Source organism: Porites lutea, chromosome 1 (assembly GCF_958299795.1).
Source record: "Porites lutea chromosome 1, jaPorLute2.1, whole genome shotgun sequence".
Classification (NCBI taxonomy): domain Eukaryota; kingdom Metazoa; phylum Cnidaria; class Anthozoa; order Scleractinia; family Poritidae; genus Porites; species Porites lutea.
In genome coordinates this window covers 31965207-31981777 of record NC_133201.1, presented here as the reverse complement: position 1 = coordinate 31981777, position 16571 = coordinate 31965207, and the positions used below count along the sequence as shown (strand labels likewise).

The 16571-nt window shown below is 39.0% G+C and overlaps 1 protein-coding gene across 1 annotated transcript in view; it reads left to right on the top strand.

Moving 5' to 3' along the window:
• The window catches only part of LOC140937181 (uncharacterized), a 34662-nt gene that overhangs the window by 12724 nt on the left and 5367 nt on the right, over window positions 1-16571 (top strand). Inside the window, exon 4 of the mRNA XM_073386718.1 lies at window positions 14868-15008. Coding sequence (XP_073242819.1) covers window positions 14868-15008 — 141 coding nt within the window. The remainder of the gene's footprint in view (window positions 1-14867; window positions 15009-16571) is intronic.

The following is a 16571-nucleotide window of genomic DNA, read 5'->3' as shown; positions in this document are numbered from 1 at the left end:
TCAAAAAATTTCCAAAATCACCCATACGGCCAGCCGGTTCTCATTTTTAGTGCGAGCTGTCAGTGTGGTCGAGTGTTTGAATGAACTTTAATGGAGATACGCTTCAACATAATAACGAATTTGTTATCATTATTTTTTGTTAGTTAATGGTTCCCGTTATAATGATGTGTAATCTTATAAAGCGTTTGATAGGCGCGACATTTCTAAGTACTCCTGCAAGCAGGGCGTTACCAATCGATGAAACCAATGATCTGAAAATCAATCGATCAATCGATGACAATCGATGCCTTGTTAGTTAATTGGCATCGATTGGCATCGGCCAATCGATGACCAATCGATAATCACACAAAAGTGGTCGCAACTCATCGATTGTCATCGATTGGCGTTAAAAAAATCATCGGTATCCCACACGTTCCAGCCTGTACGTATACGCACTCGCAGTACGCACAAATGTTTGACATTTGAATTCGTTCACCGGATTATTTGTATGCTGTTGCATGGTTTCAAAAATCAACAACAGAAACACGCTTTGAAACAGTGTTTTGAAGAAACGCAAGTCAACAACACACCTTTTCTCTTAGCTGTTCCTTTCGCTGTCCTTTATACTGTTGATATCTGGTTGATATGAATTTTTAGGAATTTTATATTTCCACTATTTCCTATTTTTCCAACAGGTCCTGTCCACACGCCGTGCATGATGAAATTATTATTATCTGATTTATTTTTAATGTTTTTAATATGACGCCAGCATTACATTGGATGGTATTCAATTTTAAAGCGACGACCATTAATCTTCTTTGATCACAGTTTCATCACAATTTATCAATTTGATGCCTAATTGAAAATTGATATTGTCATAAAATTGTATGCCCATGTTGTTCTCCACGATGTATCAATCACCGTTGTGAAAAAAATTAAAGTTTTATCGCAGTTTTCATCAATAAAATGCATAAAGAGACCGTGTTTTTGGAAATCTTGACTGAAAATAAAACGCATAAAAAATGAAAACCAATCGATGACAATTAACTGATCGATTGGGATTGATAATCGATAAGAATTGATAATCGATGAAATCGATAATCACATAAAACCCGAGCATCGATTGTTCATCGATTATCGATATCAATCGATTAATTGGCATCGATTGTCATCGATTGATCTATTGATTTTCCGATCATCGGTTTCATCGATTGGTAACGCCCTGCTGCAAGCGATGTTCATGAACAATGAAAACAAACACCACGGACAAGCGATTAAAATTGCAAGAGAGACTACTAACAATCAATAAAAGAAATACAATTCGGTAAAACACTTACAGAGACAACAATTTTCATTCACGAAGACAAGTATTAAAGTGTCTCTAAAAATCCTGAGCCGTTTAAGCTTAAAGCTTAAGCTTAAGTTTATTTTGTTTTACTTTCAGCCGGCCTCCCGGTGATTTTTTTTTTTTCAAAGATGAACTCCTCGAAGCAAGAAAATCACTCAAAGTTTTCTTTCTACAGCCAAATTTATAACTAAATATTCTTCGGAACGTTTTTTTTCTATTTGCCGCGAGAAAATATATCTGAAGGCCTTTTAAAGTTCTGTAAGCTTATATCAAACCTGATACTAGATCAGATCATTGACTCAAATCTTAAACAAACGTGCAAAAACTTGCCGCATAAACTGTGCTCGACTTCATGAAATTAGATATGACAAAAACAAACATCAAATACAACAATTGCTTAGGCTTACCATTCGAGATTCAGTTCCTGAAAGATATCAAGGAAGGCCATAGTTGCTTGAGACTTTTAAACTCTCTTACGCTTTGAGCAAGGTGAAAAACGAAAACGATGCCATCCGAAATCGGATTACCCAATTTTGACAAGCGACGCATTTCTCAACCAAAAATCCAATAAACAAACCAGCCATGGATAACAGAAGACTCTTGATAGCAGCTGTATTTCATTTTGTACATCCAGTGGAAAAAGACAGTTAAAAACATCACAAGTTGACACAAAACTCTCTCAGCTTTGGCTGTCAAAGTAAACAACTTTCAAAGTGCTGCATAAATTTTCCGCATGAACTCACCTGTCAAATTTTGACCAATCAGAGTACAAAAATTGGACGTAGAGCGTGACCAACGGGTGACCATGGTAAGAAAAGGTCTTCCCCGCCTTTATTTTTAAAAAAGTGGCTGAATTTTCTCGCAGGCTAGTACAAAGTCAAGATAACAGCGGTTGAGGAAAATCAGGGAAAATGATTATTACTGACTTTGAGAGTCTATTCGGTTTTTCTTCACCGGTCGCACGCGGCGCGTTTTCCTCTGAAACTTCCTTTATATTTCTGACATCCGTGATTAGAACTTGACGTGTTGACATGTCAATGACAAGTTAAAGAGGCTGTGTCACGGCAGTCCAGTTCGTAGTGTTTAATTTTGCCAATTAGTCGTCCTCAATCGCTATGGAACTTAAAGTAAGCAAAGAAATTACATGTAAATGACAAAATCAGAGACCCGAGGCAAACAAATATGTACTCCTGAGCACTATTTTTGAAGTTGCAAGCAGCAGGGATCAACTTTGAAAAACTGTTAGGCTGAACAGTTTTCAAAAATCCTAATTTCAATCCGTTTCAATCTTCTTCACTTTTGCCCATCCGTGACATCTATTGTTTCTGTTATGTTATTTTAACCTTCCTTTAAAGTTTTAAGCGGTTATTTTTATGTTTCTCTTAATTTAATGGGCATTTTGTAATTTCCTAATCTGGCTGAATTTCGTGACACAGCTCCTTTAACTCCTGGAGGAAGGATTGGCGGCATCAAAGGCATGTCTCCATGCTCCGCCACCCTTTCCCCTCCTAAGACTACCTCTCGTCTCGCTTCCCTCGCCGATTTTTTTTCCTTTTTCCCCTAGTGCGGAGCCTGGTTCCAGCTACATTTTGTTCAAGAACAGTAGGAGCTAGGTGACCTTTCTCATGAACAAGACGCTATGGGAGCGTATATTTGGGCGTGATTGAACTACTCGTACGTGAAGTTTGTTATGTGAATGAGGAATATGTGGGTAGTGCAGTGGTATTGTAAATTTGAGGGGTTAGTTGAGATGTGTGAAGTAGTAGGCTTGGAGTTATATTGGAAGTTGATTGCTAAGATAATGGGTTAGTTTGTGAGGTGGTTGCTGGGTTTCTACATCGGGTTGTTTTTACTGGATGTTGGTAATGGAGTCTAACTGTTAATAGTGGCACTGAGGTGTCGCTAGAAAATGTCTGTATTAACTGACATGTTTTACAAACATACTGTTTTCTATCAAATGAAGACTGCACACTGAAAAATTTTTCACACAAATATTTACTTTTGCCAAAAATGTGAACTGATCTCTTGTAAAATAATTGATTACAAACACAACATATATAACAGGGACCTTTTCTTATTTTATATTTATACTGTTCAATGCAAAAATGTATACCCCGATCTGCCTGTTTTCTTTTCTCCTTGTAACTAAATGTTTCTTTTCAGGAGGTTCCATCTCACAATACTCAAATGAACTATACCTCTGTTTTCCTGCAATCTTTTTCCTTTCACTGCTTTCAATTTTGCATGAGCATAATATAAACTGTATTTCATATTGTAGTCTTTGACAATTTAACTTATTTCGTGTAATTTTGCAAATTTCTTCAACTAATGACTGTATGCCTTTGGTACTTTTAACAAGTCTTATTTCACCAAACTAACTTTCATCATATCCCACAAGAAAAGATAAATCCTTTACTCTACTTCTTTGCCGAACTACAAAGCTTATAGAGTATGTTCCAATCCAAGACAAAAATCCTGTCACTTCTTGACAATGATTTGAAATACACATCTTCAACACAGATTTGCTCTCAGCCAAATTGCAACATAGGACACCATTGCTTACAGCACAAACAGTAACGTTTATCTCAGCTCCACTGATACTCTCACTTTCAGGAAGATCAACTGGCATAATGTCTTTTCACACCCATCACATTGTACAGTGTACTCCCATTACTATCAACGGCAGATAAAGTTCCTGAAGTCCAGTATCCACATGGATTAATAACAGACTGTGACACATTTCATAAACTGCTATAACACAGCACTATTTACAAGAACATTGGTATAAACTATGAACATTTGATATACTGCTAACAGTATTCAACACTGCTTGAACAAAGATCAACTTCAAAGTTGGCAATATGTACACCTTTAAACTCATATATATCCTCATTCATACGTGTACATGGACTCTGAAAATATTGTACTAATTTAAGGATGGATAGTATTTCCAACAATACACATGTACCTTGACTATGATTGTTACCATACATATCTCTAGCATGAGAATCAGCACTAATAATTCCCACAGTTAAAATGAATGAGTTGTAGTTCAGAGCCAAGAGTGTTTCAAGTGGCACACAGTAGTGATACCCCTCAATTCTAGCATCTCCATGCATGTTACAAGTATAACTAACCGTATCCAAGCTAGAAAAATCGCTCAAACACTGTACGCATTTCGGGCAATTCTGTTACCTTTAACATAGATTGTCTTGCGAGAAATGACAGACTAGAATATAATTGGTTACCAACAGTCATTATTTGAATCATATCATCGAGTGAGGTAATCCTTCTTATCTTATTGTAAATTAAAGCGCACAAACTCATTGCAACACAATGTTGTCCCGCATTTTTCCGAAATACTACAACGTTTCCTTGACAGTATGAAGCATGAATCGTTTTTGTAGCATCTACATAAACTGAAGGTCCTGGATTCTTCTCGATATCAGTAGAAAGCTTAAATTGGCCAAATTAACCCGGTGAATCAAACTCTTGTAACAACTATAAAATGGATAGTTGCATGTATAGAGGGAGAAATACTTAGTTAAAACCATATTTTGATACCTCACCCCACCTAGAGAGCCTCTTCGTTTATGCTTAGACGACAGATAAACCTTTCCTTGTTTTCAAACTAATTTTGGACTTACCCCTAGTAAAAACCTTACACTCTTACAGTTACGTCTGTACCAGTGTAAGTATACACCATATCTATTTTTAACGTAACGATGAATTTTAGAAGACAATGGTGTATTTCTCACAATTTCCTTCCATACAAAAAGTCTCACTTTCCGTGTTTTCTTTAACAAAGATTTTAATTTCTTCATCGGTAGTCTGCTAGTCATTTTTCTCGATGCGTTCGTTCACGTAACCTCATTTAAATCAGCTGGATTGTAAGTTCAGTTATAAATAAATTTCCCACGACGAGATCTCAATTCAACTTCTTTTATTTCATCCACAAAACAATTTTCCTTTTGTACAATTGACTCATTACCTTTTCTTGTCGTTACCTCACTGACATCAAAACATTCTCAACACAAAACTTGCTGATAATGCCAAATTCCCGACGCCGAGCATCGTACATGTACCGCGTTATAATATGCACATGAAAAACACAACGCGCAATAAAAAACAAGTACATTAACAGTCACTCTGCTAAACAAAATTGAAAGAGTAAGAAGAAATGTTACCGCTATCACAGTGGTTCCCAAAGAGGCCTGAGTCCCTTTTGGTTTCAATTGTTGACAATCTTCTCTTCCTTCATCGGAAGAGGTTTTGACAACGTCTTTGGCGCCGTATGAATATGTTTTGACGGGCGTATGGAAAAGCCGGAATCCGGAATCCGGAATCCGGAACCGGAGCCGGAACCGGAGCCGGAACTTAAATTGAGACCGGGGTAAACTAGGAAGTACTGAAACCAGTTCCCGATACCCGTGTGGAAATAAAATTCAAGATGGCGTCCTCTGTTATCATTGTTTTGAGAAATTTTTAGCACAGTGATACCAAAGATATACTCACATTCGGAAAGTGACTTGCAAAAAAAAAGAACGTAACCACTAAAATTCAAAGAATCAGCCCATGCTGTTCCGCCGCAGACTCGAGCATAAATTCAAGGCACAACTACTTCACATTTTCAAATGTACTCACATTTCAATCGATTCGTCCCTTTGTCGCGATCTGTAAACGAAAACAGATATGTTTTTGTAAAATGGTAACATTTTTTCAAACTCAGTAAAACGGAGAAGAATGAAAACTTTCATATTCTTACTCAGACCTTTTCTTAAAAGGGCTCCGTGTTTCATCCATTGTCTGCATTGTGAGGGAAAGGCGGCAAAGGGAGGAAGAGTACTCATGTCAATCATGATCCCAAGTTGCAACGCTCACGCGTATATGAAATTCTCAAAGAAAACGATGTTGCGCCGTACGCAAAAAATGCGACAGTAAAAAATATAATAACAATAAATAAATATAATGTGGGAATGAAAAGTCGTGATCGAGCAATTATTGTTAGTGACACTCTCAAGACAGAAACGTCTCCAATTTTTATTTGTTAGGTTCCGGTTCCGGTTCCGTTTCCGTTTCCGGCTCCGGTTCCGGATTCCGGGTTCCGGCTTTTCCATACGCCCTGTTTTGACCACGTGCTGTCTAAGTTTTCAGGTTTTTCGTGGGAGCGTATTCTATTTTTAAAGTCTGCATGTGTCAATATGGTGATGCAAATTCAAGTCCAAATTGGAATTACTAGAAGAGGTTTTTTTTGTTAATCCACCTGGGAGTGTTGAGGATTTAAAAAAAACTGCATTTTGCGTGAGATTCCGAAGACACGTTTTATGGATTTTGGTTTGCTTTACGAAAACGATAAAGGAGAATATGAAGTGTTAAATGACGTTCGCATGGCAGATATTTCCCTCGGTTCGCTTGTTTACTTTCTTGTTTACCTTAACACGTATTGCGTGCCTATTGCACTTTTGTGTCAAAACAAGCCGTTTCTATTACTTTATTTGGGCCACGCCCAAATAACAAGGCTTGGCAGAACTATTACAGTGATCTCATTTCCAGTGATCTCAAACATCTCTTAAAAGTAAGCAAGAATCTCTTGAACATTGCAAGTATTCCTGTTTTGACACTGCATGAAGCCAAACAACAAATCGCTCACGAGATGGGCGCCTTTTTTATTAGGAAGATTGCTAATATCTGTTCCGACCTCGATAATCATTCACCACAAGTCTGCAGAGTTGGCTCCAACGACTGCAAAATTAATGTCCCTCAGTCTCGTAGTTTAATTTGTTATCTCAGGAGGAGGTGCACGACTTGATTCGTGGATCCAATAAGAAGACCTGTTGCTCGTTTCCGATTCCTACCAAATTAGTTCTTGATTGGTTGGATATTCTTCTTCCTGTAATTACCAAGATCATCAACTATTCTCTGGAATAAAAAGTATTAGTTAAACCTGTAGAAAGAATCTATATTAATGTGGAATGTTACCGGCAAGCGCCGATGAAATCTGATCGAGCCGTATTGAACACGAATTTCAGAGGTATATTTCAGGAAAATAATCAGGCTTTTGACTGTCAAAAGCCGTACTTCGACTCATTTCATCGCATTTAAAGAAAATACGCCCAAGCCAGCCTATGCAACTCTTCTGCGAAGTATAGGACGCAAAACTTCGATTCTCACTAGCCTTTTATTTTGAAGTTGATGGTTCAAATTTCTTCCATTTTCTCATAAAAATATATACTAAAGCATTTCTTGACATGTAAAACGGCAGCTAAAAGAACCAGGCCAGACTTGTGGCGGTTTTGCTTACTCGCTGCTTTTTTAACAAAGAAACAGCGGATACCAAAGCGATGGAAACAAATATAAATGACCAAACCAAGATCACACTTTGCTAAGCTATCCTTGAGGTGGCACGATGTCAATTCCGACAAAATTATAAACTCGCTTCCCTAGAAATACAATGAAACAGTATGCGAGACAGAGTGGTGAAATTGAGCTAAAGACCACACTACTGGACTATTATTCAGTAGCTTTCGGTTTCAAATTATGACTTTGGGTGCCAAATTTGGCCAGTTCACAAGCAGCAAAGTCAGTTGCTATGTGGTTGTCCATTGCAAGTCACGACATAAAAAAAATTTGGCTTTGCTTAGTATTTTCACCCTTCGTTCACGCTCTAAACCATGCCTTATCTCAGATTCGTAAAAAAAGTTGTTGACAGTGAACTGTCAACAACAACAGTCTTATTTAGGACCACGTTCACCCGGACGATTATGCTCAACTTTACATTATTCACTAGGAGTAATCGGAGCTTAGGAGAGTGCGTTCCATATGTTTGCTAGGCGTACAGGTAGCAGTTGAGGGGAAAGGGTGGATGGTTCTTGCGATAGATAACTATGATTATGGCATATTTTAAACGTAAGGGTTACGTACAGCGAAACATCCATTTAAACTGTGTATCATAATGAAAAGGTTTTGAAGGCTAGTGATCAGCGTGATATCGCATGGTTCGTGTCAAGTGCTTGTTATTTGAGGAGACACTGGCCAGAGTGCTTCGGGCGTGTAAAAAGAACTTTTTGTTTTACTGGCGCAATAGATGTTCTACAGGTTGCAGCTGTGCGAAGGCCGATCAGCGCTTAAACCGGGTTTCTTTTTCTTTTGTTAAAAAACATTTCTTTGGATAATTTTTCAGTTATTTTTAAGAGCGTCCAATCATCAACTTTTTGGCAAAATGAAGCCTTCACATCTGAGTTCAAATTTCGCACTAACCCTCGTCGCCTGAGTTATCTTAACCCAGCTTTGAACAACCCGGCCCAGGTACTGTTAAAAGGGAAACAGTTGACAAAGTTTTAGATGTAATCATTTATTGCGTTCGCAGAACGCCATCCTAAATTAGTAGCCAGAAAAAATCGAGATTTTTCGGGACGGACTTCCAAATAGCCTGGCCTCTTGAAAGAACGTAGCTGTCCTGGGTACGAACGATACAAAACACATGACTCATTTTTCGACCAATACGAGACTGTTGGTCCACGTGACTTGTACCACACAATGGAACTTTCAGAACGTTTCTTGATCTGTTTGCCTTTTAAGCTCGATTCAAGGTTTTGCTGATGCTAGCGAAGGCGAGAAATCAATTTTTAACGCGAACACAGGTGATTTTTGTTCTGCTACTTTCGTTTGTTTGTTTGTTTGTTTGTTTGTTTTTATGGCGCCTTAAATTACGTGGGCATATTTCGAATTACATACATACATAAACTTTATTAATGTGTCTTGGAATGTCTAGCCGATGGGGTTAAGAACCCCTCTACTAATTGGGGACACCTAACAATATAATATAGTTACCTAACAATATAATATAGTTAAAATCCTACTAACTATCTACTAATGAAACAATTGATTTAAAAAGATTAAGAATTACAAAGGATGCAATTATAGTTACCTAACAATATAATATAGTTAAAAACCTACTAACTATCAACTAATGAAATAATTGATTTATAAAGATTAAGAATTACAAAGGATGCAACTGGAGCAATTGTCGTCGTCTATCATTACACCTAGATCAAATTTACGAATACAATTTTTGAAACTAAATAATGATGGGAGAGTTCTGATTTCGCTTGGCAGCTTATTCCACAACTTTGGTCCCAGGTAGGTGAGCGAGTGTTTACCATATTTATTGGTCCTAAATCTGGGAATGGCGAACTCTGCCGTCCTCAAGTTGTAGGGTGAGCAATGCGCGTGAAATAGCTCGGATATTTTGATGGGGCATAGCTTGTGTTTCACCTTATACATAAGGATAGCAATATCTTGCAGTCTTCTGTTCTGAAGAGTCGTTAGGTCACTTTTTTCCAGCAATGCCTGGTAGCTTGATTGCTTATCTAGGAAAACTGCGCGTAGTGCTCTTTCTTGGACCCGTTCAAGCTTTCTTTTGTAGGTAGCACTACAGAAATGCCAAGTCAGGTGGCAATAGGTTAAGTCAGGCAATATGGCTGATTTATACAGAGTTAATTTAGCATTGGTAGGGACAAGTTTTTTAAGCCTTAACATTACACCTACTCTTTGACTCGCCTTCTTACATATTTCATTAATGTGAGTGTTAAAATTCAACTGTTCATCTATGGTGACCCCTAGCAACTTAAGACAGTCAGAAGATTCGATGGTGTTTCCTTGAAAGTGTGATGGAGTGTTACTTTCTGTCTTGTTATGCTTTAAAGTCATAGTTTGATATTTGCTCAGGTTTCCTTGTATCAGATTGCTAGCGTACCATTCGGAGGCCCGATTGGCATTCAGGTTCCCCCCTGTTTCAAACATTTGATGGTCATCCGCGTATATAGAGAGATGCGAAGTTATTACGTATGTCAGATCGTTTTGAAAGATGTTCCATAACAATGGGCCAAGGGCCGATCCTTGTGAACAACCCCTATCTGTACGCTTCCATTCACTTCTGAAAGCTCCCAGTTTCACTCGGTTCAATCGATTACACAGGTAAGATGGAAGTAGATCACATAGTTCGTCATTAAAACCATACGCTTTTAATTTGCTGATCATTAAGGACGGATGAAGCGAATCAAAAGCCTTACTCAAGTCGGTAGATAAGATTTTAACAATTTGCTGGTTATCACGTGCTGATTTCCACGCTTCAATAAGACTTATCAATGTTGTTTCACAACTGTGGCGTTTACGATATGCCGTAATTCGGGGATCCAGACGGCTGTCGAATTGCTTAGAAATCTGGTCGCTAAGTAGCTGCTCGAACACCTTACTAACCACTGGAAGGACAGTTATTGGTCGATAGTTCCGACAATCTTGTGGATCCTCTTTCTTAAAGACGGGCGTCCATTCCCCCCTTTTCCAGTTGTTTGGCCATTGTCGATTTGTAATACATGAATTGTACAGATTCGCCAGTGGTATAGCAAGTTTTTCCGCTCCATATTTCAGTACTCTGGCTGGCATATTGTCATATCCTGATGCTTTCCTCGTATTAAGTGACTCCAGAGCCTTTCTAACTTATGCTTGGTTGACTGGATAGGACTCGATCATTGGTTCTGAGATACTCGCCATTTGTATTTGCAAGACACTTGGATGATTATTTAAGTCATTCTCCGAGGAGTTTCTTTAGTTGACATCTCCAATATCGCTTGCTATCGTAGCGAAGTGACCTGCTAATATTTCCGCAACAGTCTCTTGGTTGCTAATGATCTTGCCGTCAACTTTTAAGTTAATATCAGTTCCCAAGACCCCTTTCTTAGATCCAAGAAACGGTTTAAAAGTTTCAAAGAACGTTCCTGAGTTTTCTTTAAGGTCAGACGTCTTTTTCTTCCAGTATTGCCGTACAACAATTCTTCGTTGTCTGGTTGCCTCATTTCGACATTTCACTTTCTCTTCCCAGTTTTGTTGTGTCCTTTCATTTAGATACTTCTTAAAAGCTCTTCTCTTTGCTCGGATGGCATTTTTCCATGCGGTCGTTATATAGGGTATGTCTTTATCCCTAACTCGCTTCTTTTTCTGAGGGAAGCATTCGTCCATAATGTCTTGCATGACTGTATTCCAATAATACACCTTGTCCTCAACATCATCAAACAAGTTTCCGACATGCCAAGGTGCCGTCATTAGTAGGTTGTCATATTTCACCGGATCAAAATTTTTGTAACTCCTGAAATGGATGATTCTACGTGAATGTTTCCCCGCTTTTTCTTTCATTATACCATAGACGAGCATATGATCACTAACAGCAGGGTCGTAAATTCCTCCTCCAATGAACAGGTCTGGTTGGTTGGTCAGTAGTACATCGATAAGCGTGGCTGTTGTTGTTGTTCCGTTTCTATCCAGTCTAGTTGGCTGCTTTATGAGACATTCAAAGCCCTGCACCATTTCGAGGTCCAGGAGTAATTTGCCCTCCTTTCTCTGAGGCCTTAGCCTATCTAGGTTAAGGTCACCAATGACAGTCACTGCTTCTCTTTGAAGCGACGCCCAAGTACAAATGTGGTTCAGTTCTTCCTCTAGCGATTGCTGGTATGCTCCCACTAATGGTCTAGGTGGTCGGTAAAGACCAATTATTATCATATTTATCTTCCCAATTTTCACATCCAGCACAATTGGCTCTAGACAATGGTAGTGACGATCAGGTTTTAATCTCCTACATGGGACTACGGTGGAGATGAGAGCCAAAATACCACCACCACCTTTTTTCCTGTTATTTCGATATAACGAATAACCAGGCAGGCTAAATTGATCCTTTGGGTAAGTGGAGTCGATTTTTGTTTCACTTATAAGTACAATCTGCGCTTTCAGGGATTTAATAGTCTCAGTCAGTTCTTCAAATTTGTTTTGTATGCTGTTGATGTTCAAATGACACAGCATTGTTCCTTGTACATTTGTTGTCCCTCGAGCTTCGATCGCCTCGGGTGGTGTGGATCGATTTGCATAATTTCCTTCGGTTGGCACCTCAAGATTTGCATAAGTGTCAGTGAAATTGAAATCAGTCTCGTCGATATTATCTTGTTGAAAAAAGGAATCCGAGAAATTAAATGGAGAGCAACAACTCCAGCAGTTCCAGCTACCTGCTTGAGCGTACATTTGTTTGGTCAATCCTGCACATTTCCAATGAGCCTGTTGTGAGCATTCTGAACACTCCAAGATCCGTTTCGTGTTTTTACTAATGACCCGTTCACATAAACAACATTTTGCTCTTACTTTAGTCAATTTCAAGGACTCACTAGCCGCAGTACTCGCAGGGTCAGGACCAGGGTTAATGGCCACGTCTCCACTGCGGGCGACCCGTGTTAACGAGAAACTGGCATCATGATTCGGGTACAGCGACGCACGAGCAGATAGATATCTTTTACCACGAGGTCTTCGAGAAGGTTGCAGGTGAAGCCAGGCGAATCCGTAGGGATTTTGCTGAGTTCCATGAAAGGACCAGAGAGAAACGGTTTGGCAGTTTAAAGGGTCCTTTCGGCCGCATTCTAGAGTAAGGTAATCCTTATTGGAACAAAATATATCGAGGGAAATCATCAAAATGGCGGAGTAGAAAATCCATCGACCGGCCGCCATGACGACAATATCGATTCAGGCATATGCGATTAAGTGCGTTAATTTTTGCTGTACACGGTGTACAAGAAATGTTCCTTCGACTTTCGACTTTCGTTTAGTTATTTTAACAAATTAAGTTTAATGAATTGTGGTGTGGATCTTTCAACTTTGAGCCACATAAAAACCGCATGCAGCGTTCAAGTTAAATAATTATTGCTCGAGGCTTTCCCGGTACCACTGCACTTTATTTTTATTTTTAAGTAATGATTTAGAAAGCTAAAAAGGAAGTTTATATCCTTCTGATTAATTTCATTAGAGAGCTTTAAGCAAAGTCAAACAAATTCAAGCGAGTTTTGAACGAGCAAAAGATTACTCTGCACATGCACGATGCACGCTTTTCTGTCGGATTTTTTTTTTCGTCGCTGCGTCACTAAAAATCGTCTTATATTTTATTAGTACAAATGAAATTATGCGATTATTGCCAATAAATTTAAATCCTGCAGCTGAAGAAACTAACGCTTGGGTCAACTAACGACTAATTCATTTTGTTGTTAACTGATGCGCAATATAATTATGCAACACATATTGTTCTTTATCAACCTTTTACAATAAAATTGTTTTTTAACAATATGTTAATCATTGCCATCATCATCACCTTTTTTTTCTCCCTGGACACTAACTCATAGAAGCCTGTAAAAATCTATGGTCTGCCCGGAAATAACTCACTTCGCATACCGAACGCACTCTTTAATCTATGATTACCCCTAGTTTTATTTAATATTGGGAAGTCCTCATGTAGACAATTACTGCAATTTACTATAAAATGCCGGAAACCGTTAATGGCAAGTCTTCTTAACTTGTGATGATATTAAATAACGACCCAAGACCACAAATTTGTGGTGAATGCCGGGGCACAATGACTGCGTTTGAACACTGGTTCTCTTACCCTACACCTCCCAATTTCACACGTTTCAAGGGCATCATCAAAGCCTTCAGTGGAATGTGTGTGCGGCTCACGTCAATAACTTTTCCAGTAATTTGGTCGAGTGTGTTGATTTCAGTGTTTTGAGTGGCGCTACTGTGGGCTGGCTACGTTTTTCCGAATAAATGACATAGGGCTAAAATGTTCGTTTGTCCAGTGCCGAAAATATCACAAGTCATGATGAAATGGTGCCGCCGAGCTTCACATCTCGGTAGATTTACTTTGTGGAATAACGGCCACCGCCGAGCTATACAACTCGGTAGATTTACTCTGTCGCACTACGGCCGCCTAGTTACACACTATATATACTTTGTGGCACAACAAACGCTGAGCTTTACAACTCGCCGGTAAATTTACTTTGTGCAACAACGGACGCCGAGCTAAACAACCCAATTTGATGCAAGAACCAGTGTGTAAACTTTCAGCACACTTTTGAAAGATGAACGCTTTGAAAGATTTATTAAACACAGATCGATAGTAGACCTTCAGCAAACTCTTAAATATGTACGCTTTACGAAGATTCAGCACATTATTAAAAGATGAACGATTTACGAAGACAAAATAGCAGACCTCAGCAAACGTTTGAAAGATGAACGCCGAAGACACACGAATCACCACGTGAGTTAGCGCGTCAAAGTGAAGCAAAACGTAAGCAAGCGTCTCAAAGCGAGGCAAATGTGTGTCGAAGACGACGAATGGAATCTCGAAAAAACCTACAGAACACAGAACACCCAACACAAATTAGGGGTTGCGTTCTCGTACCTCGAACGCAATTATTACACGAGTCGGACTTTGTCCAGGAAATTCTGTATCTGTCCCTACACAATGCAACTAGTTTTTTCACACGAGGAGCGTTACCACCTAATGTACAATTGTAGCTCCCTCGTTCGGTAAATTCCTTTTTATTTTTCGCCCCATATGACAGCGCTTTTTGTCCCATGCCTTTTAGGCCTAATTTTTCCGTCCTCCTAGTCGCCTTCCGGGTCTTGCATTGCTGGAAGCGGCATAACTGACACTTGTTTTTTCTTCTTTTAGTTTAAGAAGATAGTGGATAATACTACGCCTCCCTTAGAGTATTTGTTTACGGATTATTTTCCCTGTATGGACAACGGAAGTGTATCAACTATGGAATTAGAGTTGAAGACTGAGACAGGAGAGTCTCTTGCCAAAACACAGGTAACTTTCATGCGAGAGTGCGTTCATCGATTTCTTAAGTATTTGTTACAACCTCTTTCCCAGGGTTCTCTCTCTTGCTTTGAGAAAGAACCCTGGTTGTGGCTGGTCACGTGGAAATATGTGTCAATAAACTGCACAGCGATGGTAGGTCCTCAAATAAATTTTGTTGACTGGACGATTAAATACCATCTGGGTAGGGAGAAAACTCTTGCTTCAAAATGGCCCTTGATTTCTGAGTTGCGTGCAAACTGTCTGGCTTTCGGCTAGTTACGATAACATTATTTTGAAGGCAAAACAAGTTATTTGTTTAGAGAGTTTGTACATGTAAAAATATTTGCTCGCCATCCTGCCAACAGGATACAAAAAATCTTGCCCGATTTGCAAGTTCAAAACCAGCTTTTCGTAAATTTGCATACTCCGCAAGTGCAGTTCATGAAAAAGAAAAGATATGCAAATGTCAGGTTTACATGAATAACATAATAATCGTTATTTTCTGCTTTGGTTAATTTATGGGCTGGTGCACCATATACCAAGTGAATAGCTAACCTCGTTCCCAGCATTCTCTCTCTCTCTCTTGCATAATTCAATACTATTTTTTCGGGTGTTTTTGACCTTTTTCAAATACCCACGCCATCAGCTGATGATTAACGAGGCGGCAAACTCCTCTCGGGCCCCGACAGAGTAACTTTTGTCATAGCGACAGTTATTTACTCTTCTTCCCCTGCGTTTTTTTGGCTCCCAGATTTTGGGAGCCACGTAACCAGCTGCAACTAGGGTTCTGTTTCGAACCAAGAGAGAGAACCCTGGGAACGAGGTTGCATTGGTTATGCCCTTGCACGTCACTGAAAGGAATATGTGTGTAATCTCCAACTGTATGCTGCAAATAATCATTATTTATTTATCACTAGACATGTCGTCCTTATAATTAAGCTTGTCTAATAAAATATAATGGTCAGGGCATTTTGTAATCTGAGCTGTTAGTATTGCAACAGAAGCTTCCTCATCTTTAAATTTAGAATTACTTCATCCTTAGTGTGCGTAAGTTTTGGATGTACGCGGGAAGTTTGGAGAGCAACTAGCAAGGTAAACGCAATCCTCTTGAGTGCTCTCCAAACTTTCCAAGTGTCTCCATAATTCGATATATCCATAGCTAAAACATGAACCAATTCTTTTATTTCAAAAAAAAGGTAACGAAAAGCGCCCGCTTTTTTGATTAAATGCAAAACTCTGGTGACGGGCAGCACAGAAAAACAAACGCTTCTATTGGTTTGTTGCAAACACGCCACAATCGTTTAGTTTGAAAGAACATTCTGGGCGCTTTCCATTTACATTGCAACATCGATTTAACGAAGGGCCCAGGGACTGACAAAATTTGTTCGCTATAAAGAGGTTTCGTTACAACGAGGTTCTTTTTCATATATTTCACTATCATTGGGGTAAAGAAAATCGTTCATTATATTGAGGGCTTCGTTATATAGAGGTTCGTTAAATGGAGGTTCCGCTGTACCAAGAAATTCCGGAAATTTCTGTTCGGATCTTAATGGAACACGCGTTTTAAGGGTG